The sequence below is a fragment of the Acyrthosiphon pisum genome, chromosome A1, assembly GCF_005508785.2.
Source record: "Acyrthosiphon pisum isolate AL4f chromosome A1, pea_aphid_22Mar2018_4r6ur, whole genome shotgun sequence".
Lineage (NCBI taxonomy): Eukaryota > Metazoa > Arthropoda > Insecta > Hemiptera > Aphididae > Acyrthosiphon > Acyrthosiphon pisum.
This window is the reverse complement of record NC_042494.1, coordinates 118,645,216-118,670,374: the sequence shown is the minus strand read 5'-3', so window position 1 is coordinate 118,670,374 and position 25,159 is coordinate 118,645,216. Positions and strand designations below refer to the sequence as shown.

The 25,159-nt window shown below is 29.1% G+C and overlaps 1 protein-coding gene across 2 annotated transcripts in view; it reads right to left on the bottom strand.

Moving 5' to 3' along the window:
- The window catches only part of LOC100160365 (probable serine/threonine-protein kinase nek3), a 244,102-nt gene that overhangs the window by 112,783 nt on the left and 106,160 nt on the right, over nucleotides 1-25,159 (bottom strand). The window contains exons 1-2 of one of the 2 annotated variants that reach the window (XM_001943815.5): nucleotides 6,368-6,819; nucleotides 4,128-4,173 (exon numbers count right to left, since the gene is read on the bottom strand). The exons of the other annotated variant lie outside the window; for it this stretch is intronic. Of the exons in view, the coding sequence (XP_001943850.2) occupies nucleotides 4,128-4,173; nucleotides 6,368-6,424 (103 nt within the window). The 5' untranslated portion in view covers nucleotides 6,425-6,819. Of the gene's footprint in view, nucleotides 1-4,127; nucleotides 4,174-6,367; nucleotides 6,820-25,159 lie in introns of those variants that run through there. 2 annotated transcript variants of the gene reach the window in all.

The following is a 25,159-nucleotide window of genomic DNA, read 5'->3' as shown; positions in this document are numbered from 1 at the left end:
CATACGCACGCACTCTCACACACACACACACACACACACACACTTACATATTTATTTAAATGGATATAATATACAATGAGGGGTGGTCGTGGTTGGGGTCCCACGGAATTTATCGTGTGCACGCGACCTAAAATTTGCGCGTGGACAAAAAAAAGTCACACAATAACTTCCTCGTAGATTTCATCGTAATCAAAATAATATAATTATAGTTGTGTTAGATATGTGATCTCTAACCCGCATTTAGTGTTTTTTTTTTATAACATTATCAGTTGGAAACATTACAACATAATATCAATTAAACATATCGGTTTTATTTTTTTTTTATATAGATTTCTATAATGCTCTATAAGTTATATTCTAAGAAAACAAATTTAAATGATAAAACAAATTGTGCTACCATGCTTACGCAGGTAACAGCGAATAATTCTAAGAATATATTATCATTATTATATATTAAGGAATACGTTATAAATATCTAAATTGTCTTATATAAAAAAGTGTAATTGGGAACAAATTAAAAGATATAGTTACCTAACTATTATATTTGTGATTATAGATCATTAAATATTCATAACACTACAACATATAATTGGAAATGCAAACGTGATTCTGGTGCTTAAATTATGACAACCGGAATAAAATAAAACTATTGAAAAATACATAAGAGTTATTAGTGTTATCACTAAGTATACAGCTTAGATTTGAATGCTCTGTATTCCGTGTTAACTCTGCTTTGTAAATATAAAATTCTCATCCAAAACAAAAATGTAGATATTTACTTGGTAGTTCTATAAATATCTATGATAAAAGTCTGAATATGATTTATACACCTACGATGATTCATCGGTACATATTATATATTATCAATATAATTTTATTGGCAGTGAAAACGTTGGCAAAATTAAGCCATTTTAAAACATAGTATAAACCGCAAGAATAAAAATATATATTATCTTCACCAGTTGATAATTCAAAACTATTGAATATGATTACATAATAATAATAATAATAACTACATAATATGCATAAACTTGTAAACCACAACTTGTAATTTTTAAACCATAATGTTCGTAGATATACAGACACATTTTATTAATATATTCATTATTCATGAATGGCAAATTTAATTACTGTTTGCAAAATAATGTGTCGAAAATATATGCACAGTTTAAGTCAATTTCATATATAATATGGATATGATAATATGACATTTACATACGTAGAAAAACGAACAATTAATTATTGGTCTAAGTATTAAGAAATCATAAAAAGGTAAACGTTTTTTTGAGATATACCTATCTTACTATGTTCGATGATTGTATTAAAAGAAAAGAAACCTATTCTACATGCTCAAAAAAAAATAATAATAATAGTAATACTAATAACAATAAGTCATCAAAACAAAACAGTTATTATCTATTCGTTTTAATGAAATTGTTTAAATTAAAAAAAATGAGTAAACATATCAATTTATTTTCACGAATACTATTTATTATCCTAACAACGTTTGTAATATTGTGTATATTATTATTTAGTATTTTATTGAGGTTAAATGACGATTTTAATACGCCGAAAAACTATCACAGACATTATAATATCATGTAGATATAAACTATATAACGGACGGAATAGAATCAATTTAATATAAAAACCTTTATTGAGAAGGTGGGCGGGATGACCAACGATTAACTGAACCAAACACGTACATCGTGCCGTCCGCGGTTACACGAACGTGACACCCGTTTTCCAAAGATTAAGCAGTTTACGCTCACCTAACAAATTACAACCAGCTTGGCGCTATAATGTGTTACGATTTCGTTTTCACACGACTAAAAAACATCGTGAGAAAACAAATTTTTATTTTTATGTTGGTGATACTCTGATAATTGATAAAAATACGATTATAACTTATAATATAATAATTAAAATAATAATAAAACGTAATAACACCTAGGTATATTTAGTTATACGATTAAACTTATCGTTCTAATCAAACTATATATGTGAAAAACAATAGATCAAATATCATCATAACAATTTGAGCTACAACAAATGAAATTATTGACCTCATCGTGACATTAGCTCTTGAATTAGATTATTTGTTATTAGGTACAATATATTATTATCTTATTAAAATGAATACGTTTTTATTGTAGACGAACTCCACTCGATCGATAGTTCGCATGTTTAATAATATATTATGAGTTATGATGTTATGTTATTGAATACAAAATACTGGAGCCAATCAATTGGCAAAGAAAAGAAAAAATCCACCAAGTTATAAGGTCAAGAAAACGATCATTTATCTGTTCTTCTGTGCGGTTATAAAAATACTACATATCACTCCAAAATAATAATAAATTCTTATGACGTCAACGTATTATAATAATATTATTATGTACCTACTCATTCATTACCAAAATATATTATATTATGGCGGTACAACGTGTTCCTATTACCGAACGGAAATTTAAATCGTTTGCATCTCGCAAAGGGTTAACAAAAAATTCGATTTACGACCCCGTACACGATTAGAAAAGAAAAGACATAAGGATATCTATGAGGATTGCTTTTACCCCTAAGGAATAAACGTCTCGTGTCTGAGATATATTTAGACTTCGCTTCCCTTAGAAACCAAAGTCCCGGAAGTCGATCGAGGCTGGTTGCCAGCGGGTACGAACGTATGGGTACGTATGTTTATATATCAATGAACACGGACTGTTTACGAGCGATCAGAGTTCCCAAGTGGAAAATTGAGCTAAATCAATTTAAAGGATAAATTTCAAATATTATAGCTGTTACTCTGTAGTAGGAGCTAGAATCCAATGAATTATGTTTGTACACGTCTAAATTAATCAATAATCTATATTAATTAAATTTTTTTTGTTATTTTTTTATTTATCATAATAATTATACGCTAAACCTAAGAACGGTTAAAATATTAAATATTAGGTAATTAGGTGTTCTATTCACATTTAAAAAATAACGTTAACTCCTTGGACATTTTTTTTCACTTCATAAAATTATATTAAATCCGATTATTTAATGTTATTTTAGCATTCACTTGATAAAAAATAATAATAACCCGACTAAATGATATATTTTCATTTTTCGAGGACCGTTATCTTTTTGTTTCATAAAGTGTTTCAATCGCAGAACAGCTCTTGAAAAGTCCATTAAAATCAGTCACATTACTCTCATGAACAAAAAAAAAAAAAATCAACAAAATACACTCAAATATGTTAAGGGTTCGACCTTCTATAGTGACTATAAAGTTGTACGCCACGTCACGCATCAGCTATATTAAATGTACACTTTTACCGACACATAATCGCGTTACCTAGAATTTCCAGTGAGTTGCTGTACATACCTATTATAAAACACAGTAGAACATTAAATAGTTTCGAACGCGTACAGTTAATTATTTTATTTTTAATAAATCAACACGTTTTCCAGCAGGAGTGCGAGCAGACAGGTATATAATATGTAGGTACGTGTATAATACCTATATGATATACATTATACATATTTATATATGCCGTGTTTTATGCAAATTAGTCGCCGTTTGAAGTGCGCCAGGTGTTGTATACATCCAATATGTTTCATTTAAACAACACAGGCGCGTGTACATAAATACATTGAAGATTGTGTGTAAAGTGTACGGGTATTGTTCTATAATACGGGGTAGCCGTCTCGTTGACCTGCTGTCAGGACTGAGATCAATGTGACCGGGTGAAAACAATCATTGCGGGTGCGATATCGTGACAGTAATATATTTAACGGAAGTTAAGAGACGAACGCGTTGACAATGAGCATCCGTTACGACGTAACGTTGGATAAGGGATGCTGTAAGTGTGCGATCGTTATTATTCGGTACCCGCAACGTGATGTTGTGATGAATATAATAACATTCCGTCAGTGGCGTATCCAGGATTATGAATTTTTTTTTTGAGGGGTGGGGGGGGGTTAACACCCCCCCATCACTAATAACGCCACTGCATTCCATTGTATGTATTATTGTATTAATAACAATACTGATAATGAGTTTATTTTGTGTCTGACTTGACAATTAAAACTTTGAATTTATTGGCCTCGCTAATAATCGTGTTGTTGGAAAAAGTGTTTACCTGCAACTGGAGACAGCTTTCGCATAACGCACCATCTGGACTTCCACTGCAAAAAAAATTAGATTTAGTAATTATGTATAAAACGTGTATCCATGCGGGCGTTTGTTTGACGATAGAGAAAAAATAATTTAACATTCAACGATGTATATTCTCTCTCTAAAAACAAATACAATGACGTCATCTAGACATTTAAATTACATATTCAAGCCGCCAAAACAATGCAAAATCGACAACGAGATATGCAGGTAGCGGTGACATGAGCATAATCGCGGAAAAAAAAAGAAACACTCACCAGGAAACAGGTTAGCTCGTATATTAATAATAATTTATGCATTGTTAGTTAAATAGAAGCTAGTGGTATAATTCAGTTTTGCTTCAGAATTCAAAATTAATAAAGTAATATGAATTATTGAAACACTAGAAATAGGATTTTCGATCTACGTTGTAAAAAAAATGTCTGAATACGATCGTAAAACCAAATTTAAAATTTCATTTTTATTATACGCCTATTAAAGACATGAAGAGATTTTAGGGAACAAATTAAACCCTTGGGTATTTGTTACTTGTGCTATGCAATCTATTTTGAAGGTTTCTTATGGTATTTTAGCATCACAGGAAGCTGTTATATTATGAAAGAGATGTTAGTAGGCATTTAATACAACGTCAATACCTATAATAATAATAATATTAAGGTATATTATTATGAAAGTACCTATGGAAATAAAAAAAAAACACTGAAAATACTTATTATAAGCTATTTGTTATTGTTATGAATAATTACGTGAAATATACAATCACTGTTTATATTATATCTCGATTCCAAGATTGGAAGATTTAAAATTCGAGAACGAGAGGTCATATTATACGAACATTGTGTATTACTTGTGGGATACAATAGTGAAAGGTTTAACCGATGACGTTCATCACGTTTTGGTAAAAAATTATAAAACTGACGTTTTACAACAAATCAAAATGCGATTTATTGAAGATGAGAAGAAATAGCAAAGATAATAAGACTGCTGAGTTATCGTTAAATTCTCCCTCATGTAAAAAGCAACAACTAATGATTTATGTTCCGGGTAAGCGACCTCGACATAATTCACCGGACACATATTTTGCCGGTATACCTATATCCTTTGATATCCTCCAGCCAATCCCCACCTATGAAAAACAAACCGTTTTCTTCTAATTTTAGTAGACTGTTTTGGGTCGTTTGGGAGGCGTTAGACCGCATAAACGGCCCATCGATCTTTTGACGTGGTTATTTTTGGTGTTGAAACTTGAAATTACGAAAGATATTTACGTGACAATATTAACCGCAAGTTATATTATGTTTAGTGTCTACTGCTCAAGAAATTGAAATTTCATTTTATCATAATATTTACTGATTACTATCCATATTTTATCAATGCATCATAAATATAAAAATATATACAGAAATATTTTACTCATGCACATACCTATTAGAAAACCAAACTATATGAATATAAGCATTTGATCTTTGTTAATTTAAAATCAGAATATTTATAAATTATATCCCATACAATTTGACAATTACAAAACTTATCAAGAGTTTTTTTTTAGTAATTAATAATTTATTATTTGAAGAGTAGGTATATTAACTTTTCCGTTGATTTAGATCGGGAATAAAAAGTGAACGGTGCATAAAATAAGGTCACAGCCAAATTAGAGACAATATTAAAAAAATGTAAACATATTATACTTTTACTTGTAGCTGTAACTGAAAAATCGTATTATAAATGTAATTATACATTAATACGTATTATAACAAATTACTATTAAGTAATACTGTTTCAATAATAAAAATTAAAAGTTTACACAAGCAAAAATAAATTACTAAATATTGTACATTAAATTTTTTTAATTCACAGGTTAAAAAGGTCCTTAGGTTATTATTAATAACAGTTAAGTACCTACCTATCTATATAAAGTTTTAAATAGCATTTAAATTATTTTTAACACAAATCATATTGTAAGAATTGTAAGTCCTATGAAAGCAAATAGTTTTTACAATCTTGGGCACCTAAACTATACTATAACGCATATATTTTTAAGGTTCACAAGTATGTTTTTTTTTTTTTTTAATCGGCTTTCAGAAGCTAGTCGAATATAATCCGAATACAAGATTTTCAGGTACATGCGAAATAATACATTAGTTATTTACGCTGTTCAAACTCGCGCAGAATTTACGAAATATTAATATATTAATTTCGACTTACCTTTTTGCCATCACGAAATTTGACGGTGCCTTCGATCACCGTATTCGAATCTGTCATAATTCCGTTGGAGAAAAAAAATTCACCACACACACACTAGCACATGTAGATCACACTCAAAACGAATATATATTTTTTTTTTTAATCAACAACAACCTAACTAAACCAGTCAATTGTATTCCCTGACGCGAATTCACGCACGCGACAATTTTCGAATTCGTACGGCTAAATTTGAAAATCACGACGACGGGGTTGGGAACTCTCACATATGCGTAACACTGACATAATAATAATATTATTGTTTTGACGACAAATTCAAAAATGATAAACAATAACCGTCAAACGCCGTCGACACGTCGACGTACGTAGTCGTCGTCGATGAGCGATCGTCTCCGGCACGCGACGACGGTACCACGCGACCCGGTGAACGAAGTCTGACTGGTCGCGCGCGCGCTACGCCGCTACCGCACCGGCGAAGGTTCTTCACCGCCGCCCTCACCACCACCACCACCACCACCAACGCCACACTACCTCCCCTCGCCAAACATTCACCTCCGCCGGCTTATCGTTTCGCCACCCCTATAAGCGCGAGAGTTTACAACACTATACCACGGTATATATACAATGCTATACATATATATATATATATATATGTGTATTAGCGCACGCAAAACTCTCGTCTAATGGTATTCTGGACGTGAAAAAAAGGCATAGGTATACGCGATATACGTGGTGCAGGGCAGCCCGAGACATAATATACACGTGGGTAGATACGTCGGTGGAGGTGCGATGTCATGGACCGACGGCGGCGATGCAGGGATCGTATCGGAAAAGGGGTGACGAAGACGAGCGGTATTAAATAGGATCCGATCGGTCATGTATATAGTGTGCATGACTTGTATATTCTGGTAATGATATAATACATATTATATCGTGGTGAGGCGGGTGGTTTTTCGAAAACGTTTTTACGGTATTTTTGGTGATTTTTTTTCTTTTTTACCCTGAGCGAAGGGGTGGTGTGTGCGCTACTGCAGCTCCGCAACCCCAAGTTATTCTGCTTGGATAATGCAAAATATCATATTCTCCCCCTCCACGGTTGTTCTACTTATATTATAGTATCGATTCAGCTCAGTAGCAGTACAGCATTAATCTATTACAACGTTATTGGTGCAACCTATGGCAATAATTAGCTACATGGTCCTGATCAAATGGTTACAAACAAATTTTGTTGCGCTAAAGTAGATATTATCCGTTGGTGATGGAGCAGGACGACGTCCCGTGAAGTACAAGACACAATAGTATTTTTATACGTTTGTCGTCAGCAGTGGTATAGCGGACAAGAGGGCAATACTATAATATCAAATTATACAGGTATACGGGAGTAGCGATGTTTTTTATATATCTACTATAGTACTATATACGTTTGCGCGGTTATTTTCACTCTCACAATTTATTTGTTTTTTTTTTGTTTTACCCCAAATAAAAGGGGTTGCGCTTCGCATATAAGAAACCCACGCGCATATGCAGTAGGTACATAATACTACGTAGCAGGGTGTACGACTTTACCAAGTTAACATGCGCGCGTGCCTCGAAGTCGGCCGATCGTCCTGTATATATGTATCATAATTATATAGGTACATTTTACATTTATACTTCACACAAACGAGTCTCCCCTTATTCTGCCATTGATTCGTATTAATGTTATTTCAGTTGTTACTTTAGTTGTATTTAAGTTAGTCTCACTATGGTAATTTGTTTTCTTACCAACACAATATTAGTAAATAATATTTTCTTAGACCAAAAGGCTTATAATACGAAGGTTATATGTTATTATATTATGCTCAATTTGACCTTTGACGTTTGATCGCGTAAAAACTGTAATATTCATGCTAGAGATTGATTTTATCACTCACCAGGTAGGGAGTAGGTGAACTGAGCTTTTGCTAGTTGTATTTTATATCCAACGTCTATACAATTTAATATTTATATTCATAGAACATGTTTTTCAGATAATAAATATCTTGAAAATATTTTTTTTTATAGGTATGTACATGCCTATTTGTTTGTAAGAACTAAGAATACCAGCCATTAGGTATCCACCTATATTTTTTCTTATTCGTACTGTAAAATTGTATAAATTATTTAATAGTTTCATTCAACCTTAATAATAAAGGTACCTATTATACACCCCTATTATACACACACAATATATATATATATATATTATATTATATTTTATATTAAAGTAATTAAACGAAAAACAATTCAAAAAAGAGCCCAAATCTAATTAGAATTATTAATCACGATCCAGCCCCAGCGTTTTTCTTATATTTTAAGGATAAAGTATTATACCTATTGTTGTTTAAAATACTTTCAGGCCCAAAAGACCTAACCAGATCCTGATTCAGACGAAGATGCAGACATCCGCAATAATAACGTATCTAATATCTATATTATCTATATACTGCGGATTTATGTTTGTCAATCAGATTTACAATCAGTCAACATGATTATAATAATAACATGGTATATACATTACACGCATTATATATGGGACCATTAAGAGATAATATGGATTATATGATACAGTTCCATATTATTCTATTCTAACAATAATATATACGTTATCACTTATCAGTATGTCAATAAATACATCAAGTTCAAGTTAACGACGATTTATGTAATCTTGATTTATTTTCGTACCTAATTGTTTATTATATTTTTTTCCGACTCTTTTAAGTAAAAAAAAATCTCTAACAACTTATATAATAACCATGATTAATTTGAATATCACGTAATAATCAATATTAAATTATAGGCACAGTAAAGCATAAAGGATGTAAGTTCCTACAAAATAATATTTTACATCTTGAACACAAACACAATTTACTTATAATATAGGTAGGTAATACATTTAATTCAAAAAATAGGAATGATAGTATTTTTTTTTTGTATCTTTGTTTACAGTATTTTAACGAATATTTCGTAAATAATATTATATTCTATATTGACATGTTGTATATTAATGTATACCTACATTTATGTACATACTATTAAACATTATAATTAATATTTATATTTATATTCAAACCGATATCGAAGAAAAATTGTGAAAAACATATAGTAAAGAAGAAGAAGATAAATTTAAAGCAAAATAATTATTTTAAATGAACTAAAATAATAATATTGAAATATAAAAAGGTTATTATAAAAAAGCAATACAACGCGATAAATTTATTTGCTTGGGAAAACGATGTATTTTTTTTTAATATAAACGTTATAAGACCAAACGTTGCATGTAAATTAAAATGAAATAAAATGTATAATACCTACTGTAAAAATAAAACAAAATGGACAATTTTTGTTTTTAATGTCAGATTAAACTATAATCGGATTATAATATAGATTACGTTTTCTGGCTATAGATGTGTAATAAAAATCAATTGATTGTATGACGTGTACCTACGCTGTGTGGCCCGAGTTCAATACACCCGTTAAACTATAAGTGATGTAATTAATTGAACTAATGTAGGTTAGGATCCTGCAAAAAAAAATCAAGAATAATATATTTTCTACTTTTTTCGTGAAGTGTAAAGTAAATATTATAGATTACACCAGTATTTGTGAACCAGAGAGACTCATAATATTTAACTCATTATTTATTACCAGGAGAAAAAACTCGAACTTAAGAAAATCATTAGCGAAACGCATGAACACTTATCTCACAAAAATAAAAACCAACGCAAAAAACAATAACAATGATAAACGTTTTTATCTTAAATAAATAGATTATTTCTAAGTTACTGTTTTTGAACTGTAGGTAATGATTTGTGCAGTATGACATTGTATTAAAAAAGTTTAAACGTTATAACATTAAAAAAAAAAAATCCTATTTTCCCTAAGTAAGTTTTCTGTAATTACATTCAGATGGTATTCTAATACAAGACTATATACGTAATATATAAACTGTATAAACTGTGGTAGTTAGTAGAAAAAAAGTGTCTCGGAAGTTTTATAAATCGATTCTTTGCAGGACAATAGCTATGAGAGCCAGTTCAACGGAAAATAAATCAGACTCGTTTATAAATATTTGTACCAAATGGGATGTTTTCAAATAGTTTAATCGTTTGAAAATTGAATTGACAATGATAACGAATAGTAGTAAGTACTAAGTAGGTAGTTAAACATGTATTGTTATATTTTATATTATTATGTAGTTCAGATATCGTTATTCTTTAGTGTCGTTTGCCGATATATTATTTTGCAATAGTATTATACGTACTAAAAATTGCGAGTCAAAAAAGATGATTGAAAATTATGAATATGTAATTAAAAGTAAAAAAAAATAATTGTGAAAGTTTTGACTGTTGAAAGTCGTGTTTACAGATTAATAGTGCTTGTTTGTATACAACATTATAATACTACAGAAAACAATGATGATCACGACCACTCAATATGAATGGACAGGTGCATTGTGTTTGATAACGTGACGCATTATTTCTCGAAGGAAATTGTATTAATTTTTTTAAATTTTGTTCTGCGTGCGACAGAATGAAAAGTAATTTTGATCAAAACAACGCCAACAACAATAACAACAACGACAACGGTATATTTTACGCTAACATTGTTATTAGCGTTCAGGATACGGCCGATAAACTGTACGAGTATACAGCAGGCCACGATAAGAAGCGACATTACTCCGACATGCATACTTGTTAAAAATACATTTGAAATAAATTTAAAATAGTTTTAGTTGGTTATGAAAGCTTTTCTCTTGAATGCCATAAAAATAAAAATTTAACTTTTTGTGCTATATTATTTTTGATACATTATCGCATTTATCTAATTCTACAATACAAATTTATTCGATGATAATCCGTACGAATATTCGTATGATATACCTATATACTTGTTTAGTGATAATAAAAATTGATTTTGGTCTTGTAGTATCGTCATACTCAAGACCAAGACCGAGAACAAAACAAAATCATCGCTGCAACTCTTGCACTTTTTTTATCCAAAAACCTATTTAGTGTACCTAGGTTTAATTTATTAATTTACAATGTAAATAATAAGAAATTATCTTTAGTTATTATTTATTAGATTTAATTGGTGTTCGAGGAAATTTCGAGTTATTGATAACGAGATAAGAAATAACTGGAATTAATATTACAATATAGAGTTGTTTCATACTAATTTATTAAGAACTACGTAAAAATTATTTTTTTTTTCCCGAAATCGAAGTAGACGTCGAAAGTCTTACTATTAACAGGATAATATATTTATGTCCATAAATACACCTCTACTTTGAATCTATACTAATAATTACTGGAAGTTATTATGGACTTACCAGGTCTTGGTGTTGTTTTAATCATCACTAGTACTTAGTAGTAGAGCTTTCAGTTTCATTGAAAATAAGTCTAATTTTTAACTGACTAGGTGTCTTATTTTATTCCTTTTTGCCATATATGCTTTTTGCTAACAAAACTATTATTTCCCCGAATACCTAAAACTCAACTTGGTAAATTTGTACTCAATATTTTATAGTTACATATTTCAAAAGTTAAAAATTAAATTTTATTAAGTACAAACTCTTTTTTATGACTTTATAAATTGGATTTTTCTTCCAGATTATTGTTGAATAAAAACCACATTTAAATATTATGCTGATTTTCCACTGAAATACTTCAGGCGATACGCGATATGGGGACTTTGGGAACACACTTCTACGACAACAAATAAAACGCACGTGGAACACACAGTGCCGCTGACTAAAATTGCGTTAGTGCCATGCGGCCTGCTGTAGCTGGGATCGGAATGTATCCGAGGGCCGAGGCACCGGTACAACAAGGACCTCCCCCCCCGCAATGACCAAACACATGTCGCCACGGCAGCGACCTAGGATTCTATCCTGAGGGTCCTGTAGGGAACAGACCAACTCTTACGGACGAGGGGGTGGCTTTTCACCGCAGAGACAATTCATTGTCCCTGCAATGCATTATTGTTATATAATATCATTATATGCATATCGCGATACGTGGGTATGTTCCCCGAGGGTGCCGGCGACATTTGTACACAGTATTACAAAAATATAATATGGATATCACTCTACCTACACCGAACGAAATTGGAAATCATCATATTGTAATATAATAAGTAATTAATAATAATAACCGGGTACACGGTTATTCTGTTACATCCTCTCAAAATAATAATGTTTTTTTTTCTGAGGTATTAATAATATAATAATAATAGCTAAACAGGGATGGCAACATATAAGTTAAAACGGAGTTGAAAGAAATGGTAGGTACTATTATAAATGTATAACAGACTACGCATAACTCTCACTAGCATATTCCAATAATTTACGATGGATACGCCTTCGTGTTAATTCTGTGAAGTTATTTTTTCAGTCAAACTCGTTATATATCAAAATGCCATAAATAAACTCAAATCGCTCACAACAGGGTTGAACACGACATTTCTCACAATCCGGATTTTATTTTCACTTGTACCTAATTATTAGCAAAATCTAGATTTTTGAAATCAAACTTATCTGATTTATCAATTATCTAATGTAAAATAAATTATCACAAAAAAAAGTTATAGTGTACCTAATTAACGAACCGTGTATAAACTATATACATTAGCGAAATTGACTTATTCGTAAATTAAATGCAATCAAAATAATGGCTTTAGTAAAGGGATATTGAATCTTGCACCAAAAAAATGTATAACAATTAAAATAGATAAAAAATTCAATTTAAAAGTGGAAAATAGAATTATTACTGCCACTGCGAACTCTCTAGGTAAAAATGTTTACCAATTTATTTTTACCAATTATCTTTTATTCATATCGACAAAATCGATCAGGAAAACCTAGGTTACCACTCATAAAATAATTTAACAGGAGGAGAAGATTAATGTTTTAAATTTTATTATTGAATTCAGAATTACCTATTATTGCTATTATTTATCAATCTTATCTTTCTTGTATTGAAACCGGGTGTCAAAACTGGAGAGTAAAAACTAATGAATAAAAAATAATCGATATTCACAAAGCTATATCGCCTTATCCAACACCAGATTTAAACTAAAATAATTCTTGTCTTCAAACCTTAAGATATTTTGTAAGCTGGGAATCAAAACTTTTAATCCATACTAAACTAAACCTCAACAAAACTCTACTGATACAAAGTTTGAGATCCACAAAAAATCAAACATAAACAAAATATAATTCACGTGTAACTCAAAACATGATTTATTTAGTAACAAAGGCCTACATCTCAAATCAAACACTACAATAGTATAATCTACACAGACCTAAAAACCAGTACAGAATTAGCTGCTATTAACTTATTAAGTCTTACACGCATTACCATAACTCACCCTCTGATCACTTAAATATAGTAGCAAAAATGTTAACCAAATTAATGCACAGCAATCCTCAAAAAATACTATACAGGAAATGGTGTTGCGACCTTCTTCCCTGTCTAACTTAACCCTAAAATCAAACCCCAGGTGTGTCGTCACTGGGTGGCTTCTCCCTTTAAGCTATCAAATTAAACTCAAATAACATCAATTAATCTGACGCACTTTACAAAAATTGTATAGATTGTTTAGTGCCCAATCCCCCCAAATAAAACAAAAAAAATTATTATTATTTTAGTAAAAATGTACCTATTTATAAATCGAATTATTTTCATTAAATATACAGCTTAAATATCACTATCATTAAAATTAAATTAAATTGAGTTACAATTTTTATTTTGTCGGGATTATGTTATTAAAATACATCATTACTCTCGAGTCATCACCTCGTTAAATTGTAATAAAAGATATTGTTACTTTAAAATATGGTAGGTTTATAGTTTGAATTGAATAAAGGGTAAGTAAAAAACTAACTGGCGATCGTTAGGGTCAAAAGCGTAAAATCTCCGAAACGGGAGTTAAAACTTTAGTCAGTTATTTGCACTTTCCACCTGAAATCGTTGCCAATTGCCGACGGGCCTACAATAGGCATACACTGTGAAATCGTCGAAATAACGTGTACAGCAACGGGAAAATAATGATAAAATAGATGAGGGTCGGCGGTGGTGTCCGACGGTGACGTTCGAGACTTTGACGATGCCTGTCCGGTCTTTCCTCTACAGAGGGCTTGTTAACGGAACTCCGGTACGCTGACGAGAAAAATTCGACGGAATTATTACAGACAAACATAAACATCGGGTGTATTTTTACAATATTATGAACAGTCCTAAAATTAGTGCCCCTGCGCCCACCATCGATGCCGCCGCCGTGGACGTTTGCCAGCTATATTCGAGTGCCAACGGAGATGTACACTATAAAAGTCCACTAAAAAGTCTTATTAGGTCCGATTTAACGGACTTGGTTGTCGTGACCTAGCTGTTTATCGTATACGATCTGGAGGTCTTTATTGCAGGTCTACACGGCCGTATATGTATCAGTATGTATATACGCAGCAACAAGCTATAAACATAACCGGAAATTTAGCCGAATTTAAGGGCAGGGGACTTTTTATAAATTTGTAGGTTACATCTAAATAAGCAAGCGAATTCGCATGACAAGTATGAAAATTATCTATTGTGCAAAATACATAAATCTTAAATAACAGTTAGATAATATATACTTAATATTCAAATATTTATACAGCAGCGATAATTCAGAAACGTGTTAAACATTACATTTTTATTGAATACTCGTACATTTGATGTAATAAAATGTCTTACATTATTTTTTTTATTGATGAGACGAGTTAGGTAATTTGTTGATACCAAAGTCAGATCATAATTTATTAGAATCCAGCTTATAATTAATTATTTACAAATAATAACAAATCGTAATCATACAAATATTCTATACCTACAACAACTATTCATTTGTAATCGTCATATGAGGAAATAGGAAATTGTTTTGGGGGCTTGTAAATTATTTGAGGGGGCTAAGCCCATCTTAGCCTACGGCTGAGCAGTATAATATAGAAATACTTATTTCTTATACCATATATACGCGTACTGTAATAATAACAATAATAATACAATGTATTGTTAACCGGAATCAAACCATCGTTATAGCTGTTTACAATTTCTCGAACAATGTAGTATACAATATTATGACAAGAACATTACGAAAAACGCAATTACCGTGCGTATTCTTCTTTGGTAATGTCATTATATTATACGTATACGCATTACATTATTATAAGACAGCGCTCAAACGATTTTCGGAGATTCAAAGTCTCTCTTAAGTCTTGTATCGTATTTTTCACTATATCGCATATGCTCAGTTTACTGAACAATACTTCAAAAAAGCGTAGTTTATGTCGTATTATTATGTGCACCCAAATTATTATTATTTTTTTTTAAGTTGTAATTAATTTCTGCTACTCGACGACATCACTTACCAATACAAAATTACGTGAGTAACTATAATACTATATAATATCTCTGCATATATGACTAACTGTTGAGAGTCTCATATTATTTAACTACTTAACTATGCACTTATATTGAAAGATATTCAAGGATGTTAAGGTGGTGTGTTCATTACACCAAATCAAAATGCATATTATATACCTGGTTTTCACCTCTGACATGGTAGGTACCATCGTCCATCAAAACGTAACGAACCAGGTGGTATTTACACACCATCATTTGTCATCCTAATCATCTTATTCGAAAACATGTCTCAGTTATTAGTTTGAAGCGGAAAGGCAGAAATTAAATCATAATACCGTTGTATTTATTTTGTTTTCAAATATTTGTCATAATCGAAACGGCATACAAAAAACGCATTGTAGAAATAAAATGAAATGATTTTGGTCACATCCGTTTCAAAATTATCTATTTAACCATTAACTATATTGTAGTTTTTGTTCTATTCAACTGTACATAATATAAACAAATAAACAACATTATTATATTATAATATAACAATATTTCAAGAAAAATAAATAGTTATTTTTGTAGAAAACATTAATAAGATATACCTATATTGTTTTAACTATAAGTAACGATATTGTCTTAAAACTAAAAATTATAAGGTATTGTCTGTTTGATGAGACCGGTTTTTATTTTTAAAATAATATAAACATAAAGTATTAGGCCATATTATACTCATATAATATACACATTGATATAAGTGAAATTTTACGTGTTCAAACAAATTATATAATAAATAAGTTTAAAAACCGAAAATCCCAAAACAAGATAGTCGTGTTTAAAAAAAAATGTTTTTGTCCAAAATAAGTAATTTAGAGATATCTTGGTAGGAATATAATTTAAATTTGAAGAAAAATCTCCAACCAGCCGAACCAAATGTAAACAAGTCAACAAAAAAAGCTAATAGCAAAATATGTATACGTATTAACTATTAAGTACATATTTACATAATTACAAACGTCAAATGTATCACAATAATAATGTATACAAGTAAATAAGGATATTAAAAACTTTACTGACTGGAAAAATTGTTTACATATGAATATATTATGTACCAGAAATAATTCTTAAATGTAAAATAAATGGTTTTTATTTTATACAAGGCTCAGTGATTTGTTTTCTGCTCGGGTTGTTTTAATTCATGTAAAATATGAAATATAATTATTTTTTATTAGATTACTTATTTCTTTTGATTATGTTATACAGTTAGGTATATTTTGTTTAATTTAAAGTTAGAATATTTTAGATTATGAGTGTAGACGTGGAGTGATAAATGTATTGATTGACGTGTGTTTTTTTTGGGTCAGCAAACACTTTTTAAAGTAGAAAAAATGCTTCGATTTTTAACTTGAGGGGTGGTTTATGGTTGAAATTGGATATAATTAGTATTTTGAGGGATTAAAAGTAAGACATTTCTAGTACTCATTAAAATAACCGAGAAATACAAAAATAAAATAAACGCAAAATGAGTATTTTTACGCAAAACGAGTACCTACTCAAAAAAGTTGATTTTTTTTGTCCGAGTTACTCCAAAACGAATAAACTTATAAGTTATATTGCCATTTTTATGCATACTTTATTGTAATTTAAAAATATTATTCACTTGACATTTTCATGCATTTTATTATTTTTTACGCATACAATGACATTTACAAATGCAATGTTTTGGGAAAAATCTAATTTCCTACTGTAATCTGTATTACCTACTAATAGTAAAATAAAATGTTTTAATGTCACTGAGCATGTATAGGTATCATAAAATAAACTTAGTAAAATAGACTGACAAACCGTCTTCAATCTGAATCGTTTTTCGTATACCTATCATTGAATTGAAATTGATTACATACATTACAGTGATTTACTTTTCATTTTTCAATAAAGATAGGTACAGTTTGACACCTACTGTGCAGCAGAGCGGTTACCTACTTATCCCGTTTTTAGATTTTAATTCTAAAATTATGGTTTTATTAAAATAAATATCAACATTAATAGTATTGCCAAGAAAGGAGCTTATTTCACGGTAATTTATCCTTACACATTCTCAAAAATGTTGAATTTTACTGACTGTTTCAATTCAAATGTTACGGTACATCACAAATCTTGATTAGAGATTCGGAGATCATCAAACTTATACTTCTCCAAAAATAGTTTACCAAAACAACACGTCATATTTGTATAACTAATAAGTAATAACTCACTTACTTTGCTCAGTGTTGAAAATGTTTAGATAATTATACCAATATTATGGAATAGATAATAATATGTACTGTATCATATTCATAAATACGGCATTCTAAACTCTTAGCGAATAATATAGTATTACATATTATTATAATATCATATTGATATATTACATAAATAAATAAAATCAATGTTATAGTATTAAAAGGTTATTTAATTTTATAGGAATAATCAATTCATAAAATATGTGTACATCATTTTATTATTTTTTAAATACATTTTTAATTTACTTGAATTAATAAAAAATATTTGCCTAACCAAACGATTATAAATTACGATATAATGATTAACTATTAAGTATAGGTATATAAAAATAAATAAGTAAATAATATTATAATAACTTTGATAATAAAGTAAGAACAAATATATAAATATGAAAACATTTTACATTACCTACAGGTAGGTTATATTTATTTTTTACGTTTTCTTAAGTTAATATTTCAGTGCTTTCTCCAACCCCCTTGTTTGTTTTATGTTTTGTCTGGCCCACAGTCATTTTATATAGAATTCATCAATATCCATTTAGAATTTTATTTTCATTTCAAATGTATGTATACTGCAGTGGCGTATTTAGTATTTTTTTTAGGGGGCGGATGACAAGAATTTTAGCTTACAGATTATGATGTAATAATTATAATATAATAATACTCATGTATTTAAAGAGCCATGGGGGCGGATTCGTCCCCATATCCGCCCCCGTAAATACGCCCCTGTATGTATATACTTTTAGTATTTGTACGCCATTGGTATGCAAGTTTTGATAAAAATCTATGACTATTTTTCGACTTTTGCTCTATTTATTTTAAAGTATCTCATATTACATCAAAAATGCTTCCGAATACGCGGAAGTACATACACGCTATTCAACAAAAGTCAAAAATATTTAGAAAACCAATACATACATTCATTTTTTTTAAGTCTATAATTTTATTTCACTTATGTCCGTATGTAGAGTAAATTTGTGTGTCACTAACATGTCTTATATGACAAATAAATCGACTATGCAAACGGGAATTAATGTAGGTGTTTGACAATTTTAAAAAGGTAATAATATTTTGGCATGAAAAAAAAATAATGTCAATCTCTAGCAAGATAATATAGTATAATATGGTACAGTAATATTACTATAATATAGTAAAAAGTACCTTTATAGTTTATTTACGATGTTCATAAAATTACATTGTTCACAATACTTGAAATAAAAATCAAATTTAGAGTCATACGATACAACATACACACGGCATAATAAAATGTCATTGAACTCTTTTCGAATGCTAATATGTTTTTTTAGGTATAATTTGAACACTTTGTGTTCCTTTACTGCAAACACTTAAATAGCCCTGTCAGAAATTCAGTTCACTGCGTTCATTCATGTAACTTTACATGATATTATATTCTCCATACTATTATGTATGATTCTTGGCAATAAACAGCAAACGGTAGTTATATTATGATGAACGTTTTTATTCACCCTCGAAACATAAACTCGTCGGAAAATATATGAGGATTCGTGTAACGGAATTTCCATCTATCACTCGTGACAACGATTTTCTCAAATAAAATAATTCTTTGTCAAGATTAAGTAATTTAAATTGTCGGTTTAATTTGTTTACTATAACACTAAAACTTAACTGTATAGGTATATATTATATAATATTATTATATGTAGTATACTAATATGTATACCTTATATTACTTAATATGTTATTATGCTGAGTATAAGATATTGTCATAGCGTTCGACTCTGACTATCCGTTTTGAAGTCAATCGAAAAAATACATACATAGGTACTGAACTATGATAGGTACAATATTTAATTTAGCTATAGGTAGATATATACGTAATGCGTTTTCCCTTTAGTTTTTAATTGTATGTCTATTATTTTAATTGATTCAAATATGATTAAATAAATTATACTTGTTTGTTATCTCAGTAGCAAACAAGACATTACTTATGCGAGATGGGGAAAAAAAGTCGGAGAAACATAATATCATATTATCGTAGGTACCTCCTATATTATTTTTGTTAAACACTGAACTAAGGGTTACTATACAAAATGTAATATACATTATTATAATTTGTATTAAAAAGTCTCCATTAGTTATTAATATACTTAGAGGTAGGGATCTATAAATCATATTATATTTAATACTTTTTTTTAATGATTTTTGAGATAACTTTTATTTTATTTTATTTTATTTTATTTACCGATTGTTCATGTTAAATATTATAGAAGCATTATCATGATACACAATACACATTATCCCTCTCCCATTTTATTTATTAAATATACACTATCCATGATAATAAAATATTAACACTACTATAATAAGTTTGACTGAGCAAGAATTTGTGTTGTACATCGTTTTATCAGAAAGTCTACTAATTTAGTTGCCACTTTTTTGACAAACCAGATTTTAGGTTAATAATACCTATACATTTAGGATATAGCCATATAGGTACTATACAGGTAATGTAATGATAAAACAATTGCAATTATATCATATACATATTATATAATATGTACTAAAAACATAATAATAAATATGTACGACGTTATAGGCGTATTGCTATGCTTATAATATACACAGTGATCAAAGCACATTTAAAAAATAATTTGTTTTGTATTTTTTCTGTTTTCCATTTACCCATATATTTTAGAAAAAATTTTATAATTATATATAGATACTTACCTTCAAGATTAGATTAGGCTAAGGCTAACTATAATTGATTTCATATCAAAATATACAAAAATGTAATAGATTATATTTTACTATGTATGTAAAATAATGAGTATATTATATATAATGAGTCTAAATAGTAAAAACGTCTATTGTTGGCTTATGTTGCAATTGCATACAAATGTTTTATAATAAAGATACATGATGCAAAAATATGACACATTTCAAATAATTTCTTGTTCAATTTGCAAGCATCCTCACACTAGCTTAATTAATATTTCAATAATAAATAAACTTACTAATATATAATGTTTTATCTAGGCCAATAAGTATTTGGGATTTTCATGAATTATGTATTTATGTTATCCTTATTAAAAACCGATATTCGATTGTTATTGTTATTCGTTGCTATTAAATTGTGTGTGTGTGTGTGTGTGTGTGTGTGTGTGTGTGTGTGTGTGTGTGTGTGTGTGTGTGTGTGTGTGTGTGTGTGTGTGTGTGTGTGTGTGTGTGTGTGTGTGTGTGTGTGTGTGCGCGTGTGTGTGTTGTTTAATTTCATTGATTCATTTATAGCTGTATAAATGTTTTAAAATCACAAAATTAAAATGTTTATAATAAATATATGAATAATGTGTTATTATTATTTATTATAATATATTTATAATTATATTTTAATATGCATATAGCAGTCATGTTATTTTAACAATATTATGCAAATATGTAAGATCAAGATAACAAATAAGTACAAATAAAAACCACCATATTTAGAAAAATATTTTTGTTCATTAATCAGCCGTACGTATGGATATAGGACACAGGATCAATTAATTGTATATTAAATTAAATATTTAAATATATGGTAAAGTAAATAATTATTAAATTTATTAATCAAAATTCAAAATACGATAATAAGTAAATGTTTCAAGTTGATTTCAGTATATCATAATCAATAATAATTAGCAGTAAAACGTATTGATATATTTGTAGACAGTGTGTATAAAATATACCTATACATATTATTGTTATTCAATGTGTATTATACAATTTAAAATTGGAATTAAAAGTTAATATTTATAATTAAATAGAGAATTTAAATTAAATTATTTTAAAGACCTGCTATGATCAGTAAATGTGGTTTCCTTTTAATTTAATTAATCAAATTTTGAGTTTGTCGGTTTCTGGAGATGCATTATTTAAGTATAATACCTTCCTTTAACGAGGACCAGTTTCGTTTTCAAAGTGAATTATGTGACTAGATAAGGATGATATCTTGGCAACACCTACGCTATTTTCCATTAGCCATTTTGCATTTAACTATATACATAGGTACTGATACTACATACTATATAGGTAACATTATAGTGGTCGATCGTTAAAATATCTGAAGACAAACCAAGATAAATATAGTATTATATTGTACGTACATATAAATTAAATATATCAGAATCTTGAACTTCATAGGTAATGAATAGTTACCTAAAATACAGGGAAACTAATATTTCTCTTTTATTTATTTATTTTTTAACTTTCTAACGAGTTGGATATTTTGAATCTTTCCAATCTAACCTACCTAAATCTTTACCTGATTCAACTGTTTATTATTAAGTAACATCTTTATATCTTTTTTTTTTATCATAGACTGAAAATTATGATCCATTTCGACTTTTTTTCACGGACCTAACAGTTTCGTTTATCACGTGTTTATTCACCGTGATAGTGCCATTCCATAAATACATTTTTTATTACAGTAGTTTATTTTTATTATTTCAACACTATGTCTACTACTAATACTGATAATCTTTTTGCATTATTATCTACACGTGTGGTATAACATCACTATATAATATTTTCCAAATATCCAATACCTATACGCACTACGCAGTTTAGAAACGTTTAACCTGATTTTGGTTCCATATCGCTTCCGTCGATCGGCAGTTGGAAGTTGAGCTTTAATGACTGTACTTGTACGAATGATCATTTTAATTTATATTAAATAGTGTATTTCAATGGGTGGTGCACAAGTCATGTCCCTAATATAATATGCGAAATGTATTTTGCGCTTGTGGCTTAATAATATTGAAATACACGAGTTTCGTCCTTCGTTGCCTAGCAGATAAATACGCCAAAATAGTTGTTATCTGTTGGTACCCATTTGTTCTTATCGAACATCTAAACTATGCTACGCACATTATAACACTATGATATTTCGAATGATCAAGTTTAATGTATTTCATTTAAAACGTGTTCAGTATATCGTGTGTGGCACTGTACACGATTTGAATATAAAAACAGTATCTATTGCGATTTTACGAGTACAAGGCGTATTACTTATATATACGCGTATAATATAATGTCTACGAGTATCTAAATGTGCCTATTAAATTTAATATATTTTGTTATTATTATTAACCGTTATAATAATGAAATGTACCAATGTAGACAGCTAAAAAATGATGTGAAACTATTACAATGATAATCGTATTAATTATCATAACAGTATATGCTTACCTAACGTTTTTTAAATGTTTGAATAATGTACAATAATAATAATATATTGTTATTGGTTGGTTTAATACTTAAAAATAAATTAAATAATTTACAGAACATAAATAGTTTATAAATAAGAATAGGCGTGATATGGGCAACATCGGAGTGGTGCATTAATTAAAACAATATTTTCGAGAGTAGATATTATTATTGTTATTAATTATTATACAAATTATGTTTCAAAAAATAATAAACTATTGCCTTTTAAAAACTATTCTGATCATTTCTTGGATTATTTTTTACTACAATAATAATATGTTGTCTACTGTAACAGCTGAAACACCGTTATTAAAATTGTAAATGTTCATTAAAATAATTGATTGATGATGACTGATGTGGAACAATTTTTAACAAATTTTAAAAAGTATTGAATGTAGTAATACATGTTATAAGATCGTAAATATGTGCTAAATTAATAGTCATATATTATAAACAAAAACAAGTTATACTCAAATGAATCTAGAATTTACGTCGTTATTGGATTAAAAAAAATCATTGCTAGATACACTGCAATTATTTCAATTTTTAACCCTAGGAAAAAAAATATATTTCCAAAGAATGTTTAATATATGATTTATCTTGTAATAATAATTCGAGTTTGAAATACCTACCTAATAATTTGCAAATGATTATACTTTAAAAGAGATTTATTAATATAAACGATTGATTTCATCTGGTCATCATGATTTTCACATTTTTAAATGAAGCGATTCTTCAAAAATTGTATAGCCACGGAAAATGTATATTTAAAAAGGACATGGTTGAGATTTATACATTCAGCTGCAGAGAAAACAGTGATAAAGTTCAAACGCAGATTTCAGAAGAAAAGGAAAAATTTCGATTACTTGAGACTTTCACCTCACATGACGGAGGACGGAGACACACTGCAGTATCCGAAGCCCCAATGCTGCACAACCACATGTTTATTTAAACGATGCAATCACTGGCACATTGTTGGTTTCTGATGAATCAGCTGCTTCTCATTCGATGCATTATTATATTATTATTATTTTTCTTTTTATTAATCGGCATTCTTCGTGCAAACAGTTTTTTTCTTCAGCGTGCCACCAACCATAATGTACACATTATCAGATCGGACGAGAGCAAACATCCCCGTACATAATATAATATAATTCTATTAAAACATAATATTATATGACGTATTTGCTTATACGTAATATAATATGTAGGTACATACCGCAAATCGTATAGGTATGTATAATGTATATTATTATGTGATCTATTTGAGTCCATAATTAGTTATATATATTATAATATGTTTTCATATATATATACCTATACCTACATATTTTTTTATTACATGTGCAGAAGTTGAAATGATAATCAACTCTAAGTGCATATAGATGACTGGGATATTAAAAAAACTCAAACTTATGTGAATCACCGCTGTAAGCGGAATCCCACAAATTATGTAAATGTTATTCGTTTACCTCTATATAAATATAAGGGAATTTTGTACGAGTACGACGGTTATACCATTTTCTCGTTCCGGTGATTGGTGATTCTCGACAAATAGATTCATATTAAATGCTATCAACACAAATTGAGAATATTCTGTAATTAGATATGAATAACAATCATTAAATTTCATTCTGCTTACCTACCAAACAAGTATTTGATCTTCTTTCTTCTATTATTTTTAGAAAGACCAACAAAATCCCACAACATGAATTTATAATAATTATGTAGAAATTAATTTTGATAAAATTAGGTATACCTATGTATGATCGTTTCATTATTATAATATGAAATTTGTTTGTAATTATTCAAAAACTAATTTTTTTATAACTTCTAATAAAAGTTTAAAATACTGCAGTTGCAAATTTTTTTTAAATTTGCATATA